This window comes from Neolamprologus brichardi, chromosome 2, assembly GCF_056152115.1.
Source record: "Neolamprologus brichardi isolate AB-2024 chromosome 2, ASM5615211v1, whole genome shotgun sequence".
NCBI classification, from domain to species: Eukaryota; Metazoa; Chordata; class Actinopteri; order Cichliformes; family Cichlidae; genus Neolamprologus; species Neolamprologus brichardi.
The window spans coordinates 31,946,181-31,964,343 of NC_142105.1; the positions used below are offsets into that span (position 1 = coordinate 31,946,181).

General features: G+C 41.3%; 1 protein-coding gene across 4 annotated transcripts; it reads right to left on the bottom strand.

Annotated features, from left to right (window-relative positions):
* Window positions 1-6: 6 nt before the first annotated feature.
* Window positions 7-18,139, bottom strand: cstf2 (cleavage stimulation factor, 3' pre-RNA, subunit 2). 4 transcript variants are annotated; one of them, XM_087851377.1, is made up of 14 exons: window positions 18,017-18,126; window positions 17,690-17,768; window positions 17,405-17,574; window positions 17,180-17,316; window positions 16,200-16,319; window positions 15,942-16,070; window positions 12,083-12,200; window positions 9,861-9,920; window positions 3,598-3,697; window positions 2,835-3,031; window positions 2,606-2,730; window positions 870-953; window positions 390-532; window positions 7-271 (listed from the first exon to the last, which is right to left on the bottom strand). In XM_087851377.1, the coding sequence occupies exons 1-13, from the start codon at window positions 18,111-18,113 to the stop codon at window positions 407-409; spliced, it is 1,542 nt and encodes a 513-aa protein (XP_087707503.1). In that variant the 5' UTR covers window positions 18,114-18,126; the 3' UTR covers window positions 7-271; window positions 390-406. The 4 variants fall into 4 exon arrangements, with proteins under 4 accessions (XP_087707503.1, XP_087707508.1, XP_087707520.1 ...); XM_087851382.1 differs by having other exon boundaries at window positions 380-532; XM_087851394.1 differs by having other exon boundaries at window positions 7-532; window positions 18,017-18,139.
* Between the last annotated feature and the right edge of the window lie 24 nt (window positions 18,140-18,163).

The following is an 18,163-nucleotide window of genomic DNA, read 5'->3' on the forward strand; positions in this document are numbered from 1 at the left end:
CTGGTGTATTTTTGTTGTTTTATTCACAAAACAGCTACAACATAACAACAGTTGGCTTTTCTACGGGGAAAAACAAAAACGTGACATTCTTGCTCTAGCTTTTATTCAAGTTCAACATTCACCATAGAAAGTGACTTTTTCTCCACGTGAATCAATGTTACTCTCACACAAAACAAACATTATGATTTAAAACAAAAAGAACATATTCCAGACTAAGATGGGATATCTTCAGATCTTTGCAGCCTGGTCCGAGTGGGGCAGACAGGAAACTCTGACATGATGAAATGGGGGGGAAGAAAGGAGGATGTCACAACATTTCAAAAACCTTTGACTCTAGCGCTAAGGTTTTATTTGCGACTGGAAAGAAAGAAGCTCTGACTTTTCAGTACTTTAATCAGTCAGACCATCAAGGGGCCCCGCTCGCAGTCTTCTGAATCTGCTCTTTGAGGATAAGGATGCTTTGCCGCTGCTCCGGCGGCAACATTGCGATCTGTTCTGGAGTCAACTGCAAGACCTGCATGATGAGGGCAGCCTGAAAGAGGAAAATGAAAATGTTGCTGAGGAGGTTAAACGTGTTTTTCTGGCCAACAAACTGAACAGAAAAGTCTAGAACAACAGTCTAATGAAACTGTTCGATAACAGAAATCATACAGCCTTGCCAGCTATTGTTCCAGAATAACAATAGTTACTGTTCTCAGGTAAGGCAAACATGTGCAATCAATGATCAGGAGTGCAGAAAGGAGGCTTTCAGCGAGCTGATAATGAAAACACAGGTCATTTTACATGTTGATATAACTCAGAAGGAATTACACAGAGATTTTTAACCGACTCATCATCCTGACTGATAAAAATGCAGCAGTGACACTCACCTTCTCTTGATCCTGTGTGGAAACCTGATTCTGACCTGGACTGAAGCCGCCTCCTGATGGAGGAACCCCAGAAATACCAGCACCCTGCAGATCAAATACAGTGTTACTGTACGATCACAGTTCTTCACCCATCAATGATTATCCAGACAGCACAGATTTCTCTTGTATTTTGCATATTTTCGTGCTTTTGTAAAAGCTGCCTATGAAATAATTCAGAGCATTCTGATTCCCTGAATGCCCTGAAGTGTAGATGAAAACATATGGAAAAAATTTAAATAAGAATGAAGTAGGGCTGCCACAATTAGTCGACTAGTCACGATTACGTCGACGCGTCATTTGAAGCTTTGTAAGATCACAAAAGACGCAGGAATAAGTAGCAGGATTTAAGAGTGTAATAACGGACTGAAACAGAAGATGGCAGCACTGCATGTACAAGGATGCCAGCTGCCGTTAAACCCCGAAGAAGAAGAAACTGCGTCCCAGAATTCATAGCGCAGCCCAGCTCAGTTTCCAACAATGGCGGCAGCTAGTTAGTTTTAATATTACTCTTATTATTCTTTCTGGGTCACAAAATAAACGTTTAACATATTTTCAGGCGAGAATGTAGCTGTGTAAACCTCAAATATCTGCTCAGTTTATCAAGACACCACATACTTTCAAAAGCGCTCCGACGTTTTCGGAGACGTCTGTTACCCACTAGCTTGATAGCTAGCCGGGGGCTAGGCTCACTAGAGCCCGTGAGAACACCGGACTCCCGGCAAATCGTTTTCAAACTCACCGCCGTCTTTCGCTACTCAGGTTAAACATGATATATAAGTCACTTGGATAACTTTAAAATGTTATTGTTTGGCTTTTTTTTTAGTATTTAATTTGTTCCTGAGTAAATCGGTTTGGCTAAGATTAAAGTTATAGTTTTTACACAGCTGAATAAACATCAAGCAGACAGCTGATTATCAGAAGTGTGAGATGCTCGAGAATATACTCCGGTGTCCTGTTATATTTTAGATAGCAAGGAGTTTATTAAACTTCACCGAAACAATCTGCAAATTTCATTAACATTTAATAAACTATCATCTTGTCTTTATTTTTAGTTAGCACATACCTTAAACACTTCAAGCTGTAAGCTAATGATAGTTATATAAGAGCAGATGCTGCTGGTTCAATAAGCTGTACGTTTTACGTCCAATGGATGATGATCTGATTAGTCGACTAATCGCAAAAATAATCACCGACTAGTCGACTATCAAAATAATCGTTTGTGGCAGCCCTAGAATGAAGTAACGCAAATCATACAACTGTATAACTGATGTCATAACAATATCAAGACTCATATATATATATATATATATATATATATATATATATATATATATATATATATATATATATATATATATATATATATATATATATATATATATATATATATATATATATATGCGAGTGGTCTTCTTTCGGTAGTTCCCTTCAAGGATCGCAACAGCAGATCTTCAATATCCATCTCACCCTGTCCTTAGCATCCTCCTCTGTCACTACATCCATGAACCTCCTGAGGAATTCATCTTTTTCTAGCAATCCTGTCCACTATCCCTCCATTTGACATCTCAGCCCTGTCTCTTTAAGTTTGTCTCCAAAACCCTGAGCTAACCCTCTGACTTCTAACCATGCCTATCCTGGCCAATTCCAGTTAAACCAAAACACACAGCTGACACAGACATGCAGAGATGCAAACGTACCGGTCTTGCGGGTGGCGGAGCATTTGGACCCATTGTATGAGGGACAGGGCCTTGCATTCCTGGTGCTATGGGAACCCTCTGACCCGTGACTGGAACACGAGTATCCATCGCCCTTGGGTCACGGCCTGTATAAGGACACATAACACTGTCACAAGTGCTCATAATCAGATGAATTTACCCTCAAAGTACGAGACTTTCTCAAACTATGACGCCTCATAGGGGTAGGTACCTCTGGCTTCCATAGGGGGTCCCCGTGGCTCCATCATGGGGGCCGCCCTGGGGTCAACCATCATGTTCCGCGGTTCACCCATGGGTGGGCCTCTCATGTCCATTGGAGGCCTCATATCTGGAGGGGGTGCAACTCCCAACTGTGGCATGTGTACAGGCGGAACTTGGTGGGGGGGTGGAGGTCCCATGTAACCCCGGCTAAACGCACACAAAGTAAGAGAAGTTAAACATTTTTAAAACTAACGCAGCATAAGTCATAGTTTTTAGACCATAAAGTGGTCTAAAAATGCTAGGCTAATGCTAGGCTATAAAGTGATATAGCCTAGCATTAAAACTCAAACTACATTAAGCAAAGATTTTACTATATAGTAATATTTCTGGTCAGTAGTAGAGTAGAGTAGGGCTTTATCATCAGAAAACCAGTCACAGGAAATTAGATGCATTTGTTAGTGAATCGTGAAAAAGAAACCAACAAAATATACATCGTTTAATTTATATTTTTCCACCTGGGGAATTATTAAAGCAGAAGGCAGCAGATACCGTGAGCATCTCTGTTGACAAGCTGACACATCCATCTTCCATGTCCTGCTGTTTGTGCAGCCAGACTTGCGTTTCAGTTGTTGTTTACCTTTCTTTAATATTACATTTCCCCCAAATCAGCCAGGACAAAATAAAGACTTTAGTCTTGCAACATCAATGACTGGAACTGACACTCCTAAAAGTCACACCCAAATGTATCGTTAAGGTAAAATGGGATGTCTTACTTGGGGTCTATGACCTCTCCAGTGACAGACAGCAGAGTTCCTCCTCTGGGGTCATTGGGACCATCTCCCAGTAGGCCTCTTGGGGGGATACCGCCTGGTCCTTAGAGGAAAAATTCATAAATTTAACCACAACACATACACAATACAGATGACACACGAAACATCTGCCAGTTAATTAGTGAAAAGAAATGGAGATGTGTCATCATAAAGAATGACTTTCAAAGCTCCCACGGCTGTTCCAGTTAAGAAGAACCACGCACACTCCCAAAAAGCTGAGTGTTTGCTCAGGAGAAAAAACCTACACAGTTGGCTCAAACTGCACAAAGGCCACAGCAAACTGCCACAGAACAAGGTCACAACACACAGGTACATCAGGGACACACACACACACACACACACACACACACACATACAAAGAGGAGGAAGGGTAGAGCATTGTGGTCTCATCAGCATTAATATGCAGATCTAAAGATTTGAAAGCTAACATATAAAAACAAAACAAGAAAAAGAAAAACTCTGCTCCCACACGTATACACGAAGCTGATTTGAGAGTGTTCGCCTACTTGTTTCTTCTAAGTCTGACATTATTTGGCCATGAAAGCACGGCGAACAAAGGCATGCAGAGAAAAGATCAAGAACAATGGATGTCTCATAGTCCATTCATACTGCGTTACAACATTAAGGCAACAACCTATAATGATGCCATCAGTTAGCTCAGTGCAAATTAGGCTAATTTACTGCACTTAAGCAGAAATATTCATTACAAATGAATAGATCTTTTTCTGTTGATCTGGGAAAGTTAATGTCTTCTGATTTACTCTAAGGAAAACGAATTTAGAAGAAACTGATAAGATAAAGATCATCTGGGCTCCTTGTCAGTGTAACGCTACTGTGCTTGTGCAGCAGAGCAGCACCAACTCCATTGTTTACAGTCCTCTCACTTGTAGAAGAGTGTCATGACAGCTAAGCAGATGGGATTCCAGATGTCAAGCAGTGCCAACTAGTTCCTCACATACAGCATTGTTAACTGTGAAGCTCTGTATATATGTATGTAATGTGTTTATATTATATAGAACAACAGCAACTGGTCATATATTCACCTTCAAACATGTCGAGATTATTGCTGGGCACCCGAGTAAGAGCAACGCCGTGTCTGCGCTGGTTTGAATGAGCAGTTCTCATATTTCGACTAAACTGTGCTTGATGTGTGAAGGGGGAGGTGCGCACACAGGGGTACGCTTGTAATGCAATCTGATGCAATTGTATTTATAAATTTTCTAGTCTAACTGACCAAGTCCAGCAGACTATGAATCATGCATAACTATAGGTTAATAAAACACTTTATTCTACACATGTAAAGCTCTTTATCTACTTCACTTCTACAGCCGATGCATGCTTTTGGACCGTGCCTGGAGCACCCAGAGGCGCAGAGAGGACATGCAACACAGAAAGGCCCCAGCTGGGGCTCGAATCGTCTCAAGCAGAATTTATGGTCTTGCAAAGGTGGCGTGTATGCAGGTGCTGCCCCTTTGCCTGCAGTGAGCTCTGTTGTCAGATGGAGGCAGTGTACAAAGTATGTGCTACAACCGGTCTGAGGGCACTTGTATGTTTGAAACAGGGGCGACTGTGGCTCAGGGGGTTGGGAAGCGTATCTGTAACCGGAAGGTCAGCGGTTCGATCCCTGGGCTCTCTGTCCTGGTCGTTGTGTCCTTGGGCAAGACACTTTACCCTACCCTACTGGTGTTGGCCAGAGGGGCTGATGGTGCGATATGGCAGCCTCAGTTCTGTCAGTCTGCCCCAGGGCAGCTGTGGCTACAACTGTAGCTGCCTCCACCAGTGTGTGAATGCAAGAGTGAATGAATAGTGGCATTGTAAAGGGCTTTGGGTGCCTTGAAAAGCGCTATATAAATCCAATCCATTATTATTATTATGAAATGAGCTCTGCTCTGCTACATCTGACTGACCAACATTAAAGGAGCTGACGTAAAACAGGTAGTTAAAACCAATGAAGAGTGTCCAAATCAGCCATCGCCTGTGCTTATCGTGCTTTATTTCCTGGATCTTTGAATTTTTTTTTGCTCCCATTCTAGATCAACTCCACTATTGTTCCCCTCTCTATTACGCCCACTTGTCAGCCAATCAATACTCGCCAGTTGCTTACATCATCTGGTTCCAGAGAGATGCAGTGAGGATTCTTGAAGGACTGCATGGAAGCGTCTCTTTGTATCGTTGGGATACAAATGGTGACATATCACTCCGGTCACTCTCCAGTGCAGTAAAAGCTACAAACTACAGCACAGCCACATTTTTAACAGACATTCCTGTTAAAAATGTGGATTTGTTGTTTGTTTGTTTGTTTTAAACTGATTCAGCCTCACTTCATAAACGATAAGTGATGCTGACAAACACAAACAAAAGCCAATCAAGAGAGTAGCAAAGCAGCTTCATTGTAATACGCTTCTTACTGTCCAGCTTGAAAGCAAAGTCAGCAATTTCATGTCATTATCAAGTGACTAAGCTGATCCTGGAGTAAAAAGAAGGCCAAGTAGTCTCTTTCCATTAGTGCAAATGACAAATAATGAATGCTGCTAACACAGAGAGCTTTCACTGTATGAGATATTTCACCGCTTTCATCTTTATCTTCAGCAACATCCATAAACCGTCTCTATCAATAATAAACATCGCACATCTGAACTTGTTACCATTCAGGCTCAACTCTATAGAAACGAGTGGTAGCTCTGGAAAAGTCAGCAGTCAGTGAATATCATTTATTACACTTTTAGAAACAGATCTCGTTTGATAATTAAAATCAAATCGTTTTCGTCAGATATCTGCAAGCACACAGGTGTATGGATGAGAAACACCACGCCACTGGCTCGCTGACCCAAATTTACCCACACTGCCATAGCAACAGCGCCACGGCTACAAATGTAACATAAATAGAGAAAATTAGAATGAGCAGGCCTTTTGGGAAGAAGAAAAATGTCCCGCCACCCCCTCAAAAACTAAGGCTACTTTCACACTGCAGGCGAAAGCGTATCAAATCCGATTTTTTTGACCCTATGCGACCCATATCCGATCATGGTCTGACAGTGTGAACGGCACAAATCAGATATTTTCAAATCCGATCTGGGTCACTTTCGTATGTGGTGCTGAATCCGATACATATCCGATGTTTTAGAAAGCGACTGCTGTTTGATGGTCAGGTCGCATTAAATCCGTCTTTTACGTCACCGACACAAGACAGACGCCAATTATCAGCGCCAGAGAAGACATCGCGAACGCTTCCTGGCTATCCCGTGTAGATGTCAGTGAAACTGTTGGGACGACAACGTTGGAGAAACGTGAACATTTTATTTGTACTGTATAATCTGCAGATTCTGACAGAAATCTGCAACTATCCTTTGAAGCACCGCTCCTCTAAAACAGCAATAAGGATCATTATTAGGTTATTTACATTATTATGTAAATAACAAAATAACTTAAAGCAAAAATTGGGAAACGTAAAGTCCGAAGTCTTTATATTAACGGCCATCTGTCAAACAATACTGTTGGTCTGGGTCTAAACAGAGCGCGTTGTGTGTGACGTCTTCTTTTGCGCATGTGGCCGCTTTGAGCGTTCACACTAGAGCGCGTTTACTGTCGCATTTTATCTGTAGTGTGAACGAGCAGACAAAAAAATCGGATTTGATCAAAAAATCGGAATTGAGCATCAAGACCTGCAGTGTGAACCTTAGATCGCGCAAGTGTCGAGCAGGAGATCTCCTCTGGTCAACATCCATCAGTCTGGATCAATGGGAGCTCAAGTCTCCTTCCAACTTTGCCAAATCTCAAACAGCAGAATCTGCTGATCACTCTGCAATCCCCCAAATAAAGTAGTGACTGAAAGGTTTTAACTTCATTTGTATTCTGTTAAATTTCGAACAGAGAAGCAGAAAACTAAGGAGACATATAAAACTAGCTAAAACATGTCGAGGACAAGAAGTACAGAAGAAGCTGCAGTTCTGTGGAAATCAGATAACACCCTTTAGGATTCGAGGTCTTACTCTGTAGCCATTACCTGGCCGTGTACCCCGTCTGACCAGTGTTTAGATCCAAACTCAGATGACCCGCCTTGCAATTACACCTGAACTTGTACCGCTATCTGATATTCCCGTGTTACTGTTGTTCCTACAACATCATGATTAATGTTGCTCGACCAATACAAATTCCCCATTACACTGCCATGACGTCATTAAGTTGGGCTTCCAGGAAGCAGACAAAAAGAATAAAAAAAACTTTACCCAACCCAATGTAAAAACAACTCACATAATGTGGGCGGGGTGTGTCACAAAGCTGTCAACTAGGATTTGTTGACGCATTTGTCCTCAGGGGTTTCTGCAGATTTTTATAGTTGGTGAAAATGTAACCCAAACAACTTTTACTGAAACTTTCAGCACTGTTCTGGTGCTTAAAAGTAACCAAACTACAACAGAGAGAGAGATTAAATAAATAAATATAAGAACTAGGGCTGGGTATCGTCACTGATTTCTAGAATCGATTCAATTCCGATTCACAAGGTCCCGAATTGATTTGATCCACGATTCGATTTAATTCGATTCGATTCGATTCGATTCACTTCGATTTGAATCTGGGAAATTTTGACAGTCAGAAATATTATAATTCAGATCAGTACAGTTACATATTTTTGTATCTATAAAAAGGAAGCTGACACACGCAAGACTTTATCAAAGGTGTGAGCATCACAGCAGAGGCCTTTGTGTCAAAGTAGCTGAAGATAAAACACAGAAAAACATGAAGGTGATTTTCCTGGCCTGGATTTTATAAAAATATTCTGCAGTACATCAAAAACGAAAGAAAACCATTAATCAACACATGAACATTACCTCTGAAGTTACAGCGGTTTTATTAGAGACACGGCTAAACGTTTTGCATTTTGCATAATTCTAAAAAGTTTAAATTTGTTCAGTATTGAGCGGCAGAAATTAGGTTTTCTTTTTGGAAGTATATAAAACGAAAAAAAAAAAAAACCCATCGGCCGACAGCCTGTAAACAACGGTAGACTTGTGCTTAACAAGCAAGCGAATAATGCAGAAAACAGTACAGAGAGAGAGAGGGGGAGAGCGAGAGAGAGAGCTGTGCATCGTGGTTGAAGCAAAACAGTAAAAGTCAGAGTGAATACATGACGATGTTTATGTGAAGTGCAGTTTGGATCTTCTTTTGCTGCTGGTTCGGTCAATATTGTTTGGAGGGAGATAAAACTAACAGCTTTAGAATCAGCGCATAAAGGGCGTGAACACAAAGCGCGGACCCGCCGACAGATCAGAATCAGCGAGCTGTCGGCTTTCAGCCCCAACCGTGTCCGTGCCGTCAGGTGAGAAAGGCGACATCTCACTGATTCTGATCCGCGGGTTGCGCTGTGTGTTTAAGTCTTTGTGCAGAATCCCTGTTCCTGCTCTCATTTACTGTCTTAGCTGTTTGGTGGTTGTTGAAATTTTGTGAGATTTCACCAGAGATTCTGGCATTTCGGGCAAAATAAATTTATATTAAAAAATCGATTCAGGATTTTAATGAATCGATTTTACGTTATCCAAGCCAGAATCGATTTTAATCGATAAATCGATTATAAAAACCCAGCCCTAATAAGAACAGCACATAAACCCAGGTATCCCAAGTGAGATGGATCCACTGATCCGCCCCGGTCTCCTCTTTACAATGTTGCATTTTACACGACACACATGAAGCGGCTGTGATGACGATCCTGGAACAACATTAATTACATGGTTGTAGGAACAACACCAACTGGGACGTCAGATGCACCTGCAGGTCACTATGAGGCGGTCTAAACTTCCTTTTATATCACATAAACGCTCCATGAAATCTCATCAGTACTCCTTGTGATGATATCCATCAAGCTCCCCCATGCAGGCTGACAAGGAAGCTGAAGGCTGAACACCTGCACCATCTGCACAAACTGGTCCCAGCTGCTACCTGGAGCTGATCAGCCCAACTGTGCATATCTTTACAACAACAAAAAACTAAACATTGATTTCACTCATGACCTGGTATATTCCTGTGTAGCTGCTCTGAGATTGTAATAATTATATACACAGACTTATGAACTTCTCTAAAGGCTGCATGTGTGATGAGTCATTTTTATTTATAGCGGAAATGCTGTCAAAAATATATGCTGTATATTTGAAAAGTGTCGCTGCTTAGCAGGGCTGCGACCTGACTGGAGAACCGAGGAGGTACAGTGATACCTTGAGGCCGCTCGATAGCAGCTTGACCAGACGATCCTGTGGGAGAATGCTGAAGGTTTCCTGAGCCAGCATTAAAGTGAGAAGAACAGGAGACAAGACTCAAGAGGGCAAAGCAGCATTTCAGCACACTCGTGAAATCATCTCATGCACAAATAAAGGTACAGAAGGGTGAAGAAGAGGGAACTTTTACAAAATCATCAAGATGGCATACATCCAAGATTTAAGATAAAACACAAAAAGAGAAGACGATAACGAGGACACGTGGCGTATATCGTTGTGGATAAACTTCCGCTATTTATATGACTGTGGTGACACCTGCTGATCCAAATGAGCCATGACATGTGCAAAGTTTGGACGCAAGTGGATTCAGTAAGTATTCAGATCCCCTTCCTTTTTTGCAAGAAATTGTCATGTAGATTTAATCTTCCACTAGAGTTGCATGGAACTGCGTTTAAAAGGACTCCATCAGATTTTCTGGTCTGATGAGACAAAACCTGAACTCTCTGGGCGGAAATGCAAACTGATTGTTGGGTTCGTGGTCACCTCAAATAATGAGGCTCTTCTTGTTGTGTTACACAGAAGAAACCCCTGTTTTCAATCAATGCCTTGGAACAATTTTATCACAATGGTCTATAGAGAGTTAAATGGACCTCATGTCTTATTTTTTTCCCCTCATCCTAGCAAACAGTTTGGATTTCAGGATCCAGTAAAAACATGTGTGCCTTTCTAATCCAAGCTACAGATGGACTTCAAATCAAGTTCTAGACGCAGGCCACATGTAAATGTGTTTGGGTGCTGTCAAAAGCATGTAAACACAACGTCCTCACTGTGCAGTTTCCACAAATTTTACATTTTGTAGATATTTTTAAATTTGGTGAATTGCTATTAACAAAAAAACATGGCCAGCATTTCACAATCAACAAACTCAACCTAAAGTTAACTCTAGTTTATATTTTGCACTTGGTCATGCATGCTCTATCTGTGGTGGCTCTAAGCCCCACCAGCGGTCCCTGCCCCAGAGTTTGTGGGCCACAAACTTTGGCCAGTGAGAACCTATTGGAAAAACCACTTCATGTGTAAATAAATGTAAATGTCCTTTTTTTTTATTAATGTAAATAAAAAAGGTAAGACCACAGTCTCTGACATCACGTGCCAAAAACTCTGCGCATCAATGAAACAAAGGAAGGCGTTTCCCAAAAGTCACTTTCAGACCAAAAACTGTGTTTGCATGTGGACGAAGGCCAAAACACATTAAAATGAACCACTTTAAAAACCACCAGTGTAAATGCAGAAAAAGACTTAGACACACCTCAAGAATAATTAAAGCAAATAAGATGCACAGAATCTGGGAACCCATCAGCTAATGTCTGGGGTCAATGTTTCAGGCTTCCGGATTCGCCAGCTGATCTCGAGATAACAGATAACCGATATCCAGGCCACGACTTCCCATTACATGTGCTGACTGCGTCAGATTATGAATGGAGATGAATTTTAAAAAGCAAATATAAGGCTAAATCATCGTGAGGCACACAGAGTGCTCCTCTGAACCCTGAACCAATCTACTCACCACATGGAGCGGTGACTGAACAAAAATCCTCTAATAACAACTGGACACCAGAAAGCTTTGGGTACCAAAATTCTTCACATTCTACATATTCACATGTGGATGTGTGGTAATAGTAATCACCGGCTACAGTATGACTGCCACAGTAATCATGACATAACTAATGTAAATGACAGATCTCAGCTTTTGAGATTACCGTTTTACAAAGACCAATCTAGAAATAATGCTAATTGTATCCACTTTAAATTAAAATGTATAGAAACAGAAAGGGGGTAAATACTTTTTGAATCCACTTTTGTCTAATTGGAAACACTGCACTGAAAAACTGCTTTTCAATTACTGCCGTCTACCGACAAACATTAGCATTATTGGTGATTGTTTTACACGCCAAAGAAAACAGCCAATAAAATATGACAGCTTTTCAAATTTAAGACATGCTTTCATGCAGCTTATTCAAATACATGCTTGGAACATTTGTAACAATTCTAGATTATTGAATGTTTAATGACTTTATAAAGTTAACGTCTTAGAGATGCATACCCGCCCTGTATTTATGGTTTGTTTGCGTAACTTTATACTACAAGTGGCCAGAGTCACACTACCGCAACCAATTTCACAACTTTTGCCATTTCAAGCATGCATGTGGTCTGATGATTACCTGGAGGTCCAACTGGTCCCGGTCCAGGCCCAGGTCCTGGTACAGGCATGGGTCCAGGGACAACTCCCATGTTAGGGGGCTGCATCATCTGGGGCGCTCCATTGACATGCATTCCAGGCTGAGGACATAAAATAAAAATGATTAAGAAATGAATGGAAATAATATCTCCTGAAACTGTATCTATAAAGAAGAGATCATATGGTGCTTTATCCCCTCATTGAGGACAAAAACATGTTAAGTGATATTTATGTTACATTTCTGTCTCCATTTCTCAGTCGTTTGAGATCAGACGAATGAATTCAAGCGTGGAGCTCTTGTTTGGGCTGGAACTCCTGCCAGCTCTGGACAAACCTTGTAGCAAAACATCCAATCTACAAGCAGTAGCATCGCCATCAGGAGCTGCTTACAGCAGGGGTGTCAAACTCATTTTAGTTAATGGGCCACATTCACACTGCTTGACAACAAATGGGTGGGGCCTCCTCTCCTACAGCACAAAGTATAGTCACATTTATTGACCCATTCGCTTACAAAAGAGATAACGAACAGCTTTAAGATGTAAAGAAAAATAAGCACAATTTCAACATTGTGTTGGTGTTTTCGTAGTTAGACAGCTGCTATTACAATTTACAGCTCAGTGGATCTACAAAGGAACAAAACCTTTACATGTAGGTTTTACCTTTCTATAATTCCACCCTGACCACACCGACACAGCTATTTTATAAAAACGTAGCTTTTTCTATGCGCTTTGGGCGTTTCCCCACACATAGAGCCATTTTAGGTCACAGAAAAATTAACAAATCTCAAACAAATCTCGGTTTCTGTGTAAACAAGGAAACCAAAAATCATCTCTTGCACTGTCAAAGGTGTGTGCCTTCATCTCCTTTTGGGTATCATAGTCTACCCTGTGTTATTGTTGCCCCAAGGCATCTGATTGGCCAACATTTCTACACGGTTAAAGGTTATATCGCCATCTGCTGCTTGACAGTACTGGACACTGGTTTTGTTTTTTTCAATACAGTGCTTGTGTGGATGTGACTTTCTTTTTAAACCAAAGCAGAAAATTCTTGCTCTAAAATGTATTAATGGACTAACCCACAAACTGCCATGCCACATGGTGGTGCAGACGTTGCCACGGTTGCCTCACAACAATAAGATTCTTGGTTCAAACCTTCAAGTCATCCGGGGCCTTTCTGTGTGGAGTTTCTGTGTTCTCCCTGCTCTTGTTTCCTCCCACATCCCAAAAACGTGTAGTTGAGCAGCCCCCCAAAAATAACCTCCTGCGTCCTTTTCCTAATCACCTTTCTCTAACCTCGGTGAAAACGCTACGAGGTGTGAAGGGGAAGTTATAAGGACTTAGAAATAGAGAAGCGTGGTGCTCAGAGAATCCAAATGCACATGCACTAGGCTCTTTAACAATGTGATGGTGCAGTGTTGAAAATGCACATTTTACTTCACCCCAGAGTGTTCTTATATTGGCGTTTCATCCAGGTCATATAAACAAGAACCACTGGGGAAAAACATCATCACAGGTGCTGGAACTTTAAAGCCTATAAAATGAAAAGCATCTTATTTTTGGGGCTGCTCAATTAATCGAATTTTAATCACAATTACGATCTGGGCTTTCAACGATCATTAAAAATGACTGAGCCGATTATTAGCCCCTCCCTCGTGCTTTACTCTCGCGCTGCTCCGTGTGGCAAATCGAGCGCACCTCTCTGCATTTCAAATACAACAATTAAGAGGACCCGAGGGAAGCTCGGAAAGCAAGCAGAAGTTACTTGGAGAGGAGAGTGACTGCTGTTGGTTGAAAAGAGAGGTAAAAAAACTTCAGTGGGTTCGTGGAGTCAGAGCAACACTGCAAAGTTCACTAAACATAGATGTTTACATTTTTCATTTATTTTTTATATTGCAAACATTTGCACTGTTATCAGTATTTGCACTATTTTATATTATTTTTTAAAGTCATTATTCAATACATTGTTATTGTTAAATAAATATCGTCAAATAATCGAGATCTCAATTTCAGTGAAAATAATCGTGATTATCATTTTTGCCATAATCGAGCAGCCCTACTTATTTTTTTATTTTTCCTACTGGAGACTGATCCAACTCATCCCCTCCTCCTTGTTTGGGATTTCTATGAAATTCCCTGTATCCAGCACTTATCCAAGGTGGCTCTAAGTGAAAATTCATTGATAATAATCCTAAAAGTTGGCAAAACAACAAATACACTGAGATCAATTAATGTATGATCAGGATTTAGAGAACATATAAATCTGCACTTCTCATGCAAGCCAACTCCTATTCACAGACAACCAGTGGGTTTAACAGAAAAATTAAAAACATATCATCAGGTTATGGAAATGGAAAATGCACTTACAAGGTCTACTTCATCAGTTATGCTGATCGTTTTTCAGGAACGCTCAGATGGTCCTTCGCTATGACTTATGAGATAAAATTTATCTACTTTCCTTTCATAAAGGTTGCTTCAGCGTATGATCTACTAAAGGGGCTAATAAAAGAAGCACTGAAGCCATTCCTTATCATTTTGAGAATTCGGATCACCACGGACTACGTTCCTCAGTTTGGAAACTTCATAAGCAAAATGAAGTGTATCTTATGTTAACTGATGACTCTAAACTGGCTGTAGGTGTTAGTGTGAGCGTGAATTATGGTCTGTCTGTGTTAGCCCGGTGATAGACTTGGTGCGTGTCCAGGATGTACCCGGCCTATCACCCACTCTCAGCTGGGACAGACTTAAACACCTCAAGCAAACTACTTGGTGAGATCTAGAAATAGGGCTGCTCAATTAATCGAATTTTAATCTCGATTACGATCTGGGCTTTCAACGATCATTAAAAATGACTGAGCCGATTATTAGCCCCTCCCTCGTGCTTTACTCTCGCGCTGCTCCGTGTGGCAAATCGAGCGCACCTCTCTGCATTTCAAATACAACAATTAAGAGGACCCGAGGGAAGCTCGGAAAGCTAAGCAGAAGTTATTTGGAGAGGAGAGTGACTGCCGTTGGTTGAAAAGAGAGGTAAAAAAAACTTCAGTGGTGTGGAAACATTATGGGTTCGCAGAGTCAGACGTGGATCAAGTAGACACAGTGTGTAAACTTTGCTACAGTGTCGTAGCTGCACCACAGAGCAACACTGCAAAGTTCACTAAACAGATGTTTACATTTTTCATTTATTTCTTATATTGCAAACATTTGCACTGTTATCAGTATTTGCACACTATTTTATATTATTTTTTGACAATCTTTAAAGTCATTATTCAATACATTGTTATTGTTAAATAAATATCGTCAAATAATCGAGATCTCAATTTCAGTGAAAATAATCGTGATTATCATTTTTCCCATAATCGAGCAGCCCTACATAGAAATATTTTAAACTTTTCACCCCACACATTTTAACACTTCATGAAGCCAAACCAGGACTTTTGGTGGGCCAGACTTTGTGATCCTTTCACCAGTATTTATTCACTCCATGGTAAATTAACTGGTTCATATACAATGCTTTTCTAAGCAAAGCACTTTATACAACATGCCTTATTTGCCCGTTCATACAAGCACTTTTTCTACACCTAATTGCTTTCTATCTAACATTCACACATTCATACATCAATGAATGCATCAGAGACCAACTTGTGGCTCAGTATCTTTCCAGAGGATACTAGCCATGCAGGCTGGAGACTGGAGAAGCCAGACTGAAATTCTAACCTTTTGATTAGCAGATGACCTGCTCTACCTCCCAGCAACTCGTGCATGCGTGCACATTTTTCAGGACCCACAATGGGAACATTTTGTTGAAGAGAATGCACAGTAATATGACAAAAGATATGTCCTGCTCACCACAGGTTGAGACACTGGCTGAGACACGGGCATGGTCGGCTGTGTAGGTGGAGAAGTGACTGTCGGTGCTCCTCCGCCCTGTCCACTGGGAATCAGAGGCTGGACTGTTGTTTGACGATGGAGCATTTTCTATACAAGGAGTGAGGGGAACATAAAAAAAAATACTGCTTGCTTTGGCTTTAAAATGCAGGACAGAATAAACATTTAATGAGTCGAGAACAACTGTCTTCTGACTGTGACTCATCTCTTCATTCTCACCAAGGCTATCTCAGGATCAACAATCCGCATGACCACTTGGGCCTGCAGCAGAGCGTAGGCCAGCTGAGGGTTCTGCAGCAGCATGTTTCGTGCCTCCTGAGGACTGTTCTGCACACACAGCTGGAGAGAGAGAGAAAAATATTTTTTTGAAACCAAAGGGATCTGATTTTAGAAACTACTAGAAAAATCTCCGACTACATCCTAAAAGACTTAAAACAAACAAACAAAAAAACCCTCTGGTTTTTAATCCCACCACCACTTTTTACTACCCACTCATGACTCAGACATAACTCCATAACAAACAGGCATTAGACCAAAATCTGCAGAAATACCACTACTATTAAATCTGGAGCCACTGACTCCAATCAGCATCTGGAGCGGTCCTACTGACACAAGCTTTTGGTGAAACAAATGACTTTCTGAGTAGAGCAAAAGATGTCTGCAGTGTAATGTTTCTTTGGGCTTAATGAAGCAGACTACCAGCTGTGCAAAGACGAGGCTTCACTGGCAGAGCTGAGAGTGGCAGGCTGCACAGCACAGCCTCTGTTAATGAAAGGGAAGGAGGAGCATCTGCATACAGTTAAGCTGGAGGTGATTCAGACTTTGTGAAACATTTGTCACCATCCGTACTACTGACAATAAAAAAAAAAAAAAGAGTAAGGAGCCTCATACATACAGTTTTAGATGATGTCGTCTGGGAAAACTAATTTTATACTTTAAAAGACTCACTGTTGTTTCATGCATTTATTAAACGCTCAAACACGAGAGGTTTTATTAAATCTGGCTGTGTACAGGAGACCATAACGTTTTACATAGAGCTGAACATAAAGTCATCAAACTAATTCTTAAATGCACCACAGACTACCCATTTGGCAGATGATTCTACTATTGATAAGTTCACCTCTCACCGAGAGTACAGTAAAGAAACCTCAATCTCCTCTCTGGAGATGGTTATAAGTGTATATGGGGGGACACCCTACCTTCATCTGTTTCATTAGTTCAAACATCTGCTCAGGTGGCAGACTGGCTACTGCTCTGCTGATGGACTCTGGGGCCTCCTCCGGCTGGATGCTGTCTCCATAAGGAGACTCAATAATGGGGGCTCCTGTTCCCAAACCTGTGCAAGACAAAAATAGCTTGGGTATTGAAACAGATTATGATCAGAAGCTTACCTAAACAAACTCGAGAGGAAATTAAAAACTTACTTTTCAGCTCTTCCTTGTTCTTCTCACTGGCTGCGTTGTCAACACGGAGAGCCCGACCACTAAACTCTCTCCCATTCAGGTTTCGCATGGCACTGAGGGCAGTCTCCTGGTCTTGGTATTCACAGAAGCCATATCCCTTTGGCTTTCCTGTCTCCCTGTCATACACTAACCTGAGTACAAGAAAAGGGAACAATCCACATTTAAGACTGTCTAAAAGGACTTATTAAAACCCTATAAAACGTCTTAGTTCAGAGAGGACCAGGTCTAGCGCGTTCCTTCACTCACCTGAAACTGACAACAAGTCCGACTTCAGAGAAGATGTCTTTCAGCTGTTCTTCTGTGGCTTCATACGGAATATTTCCCACTAAAACAATTAATACACACAATATTTAGTGTTAGTATGACAATAAACAGAAGAAGGATTTGTAATTCGAGGCTCCTTTGCTTGCTATTTCTTTTTAACTTTCCCTCGCGCGGTGTTCAGCTAACAGCAACACTAGCCTGACATCCATGTTAGCAAGTTTTCATTCACAACCCGCTTCCTTACATTCTTCCTGAGCACCCAGAGGATAAACTTACCCAAACACAGCGACATAAAAGCAACAAACTTACCGAACACCGATCGTAGTGACCGGTCAACGGCCGGGTCTCTATTCGCGGCTGCAGCTGCGGCCGCAGCTGCGGCGTTGGCAGCAGATACGTTCGCCATTTTGGGGACAGAATTTAATGTTACACCGGAAACTAGAAGGAGACAACATC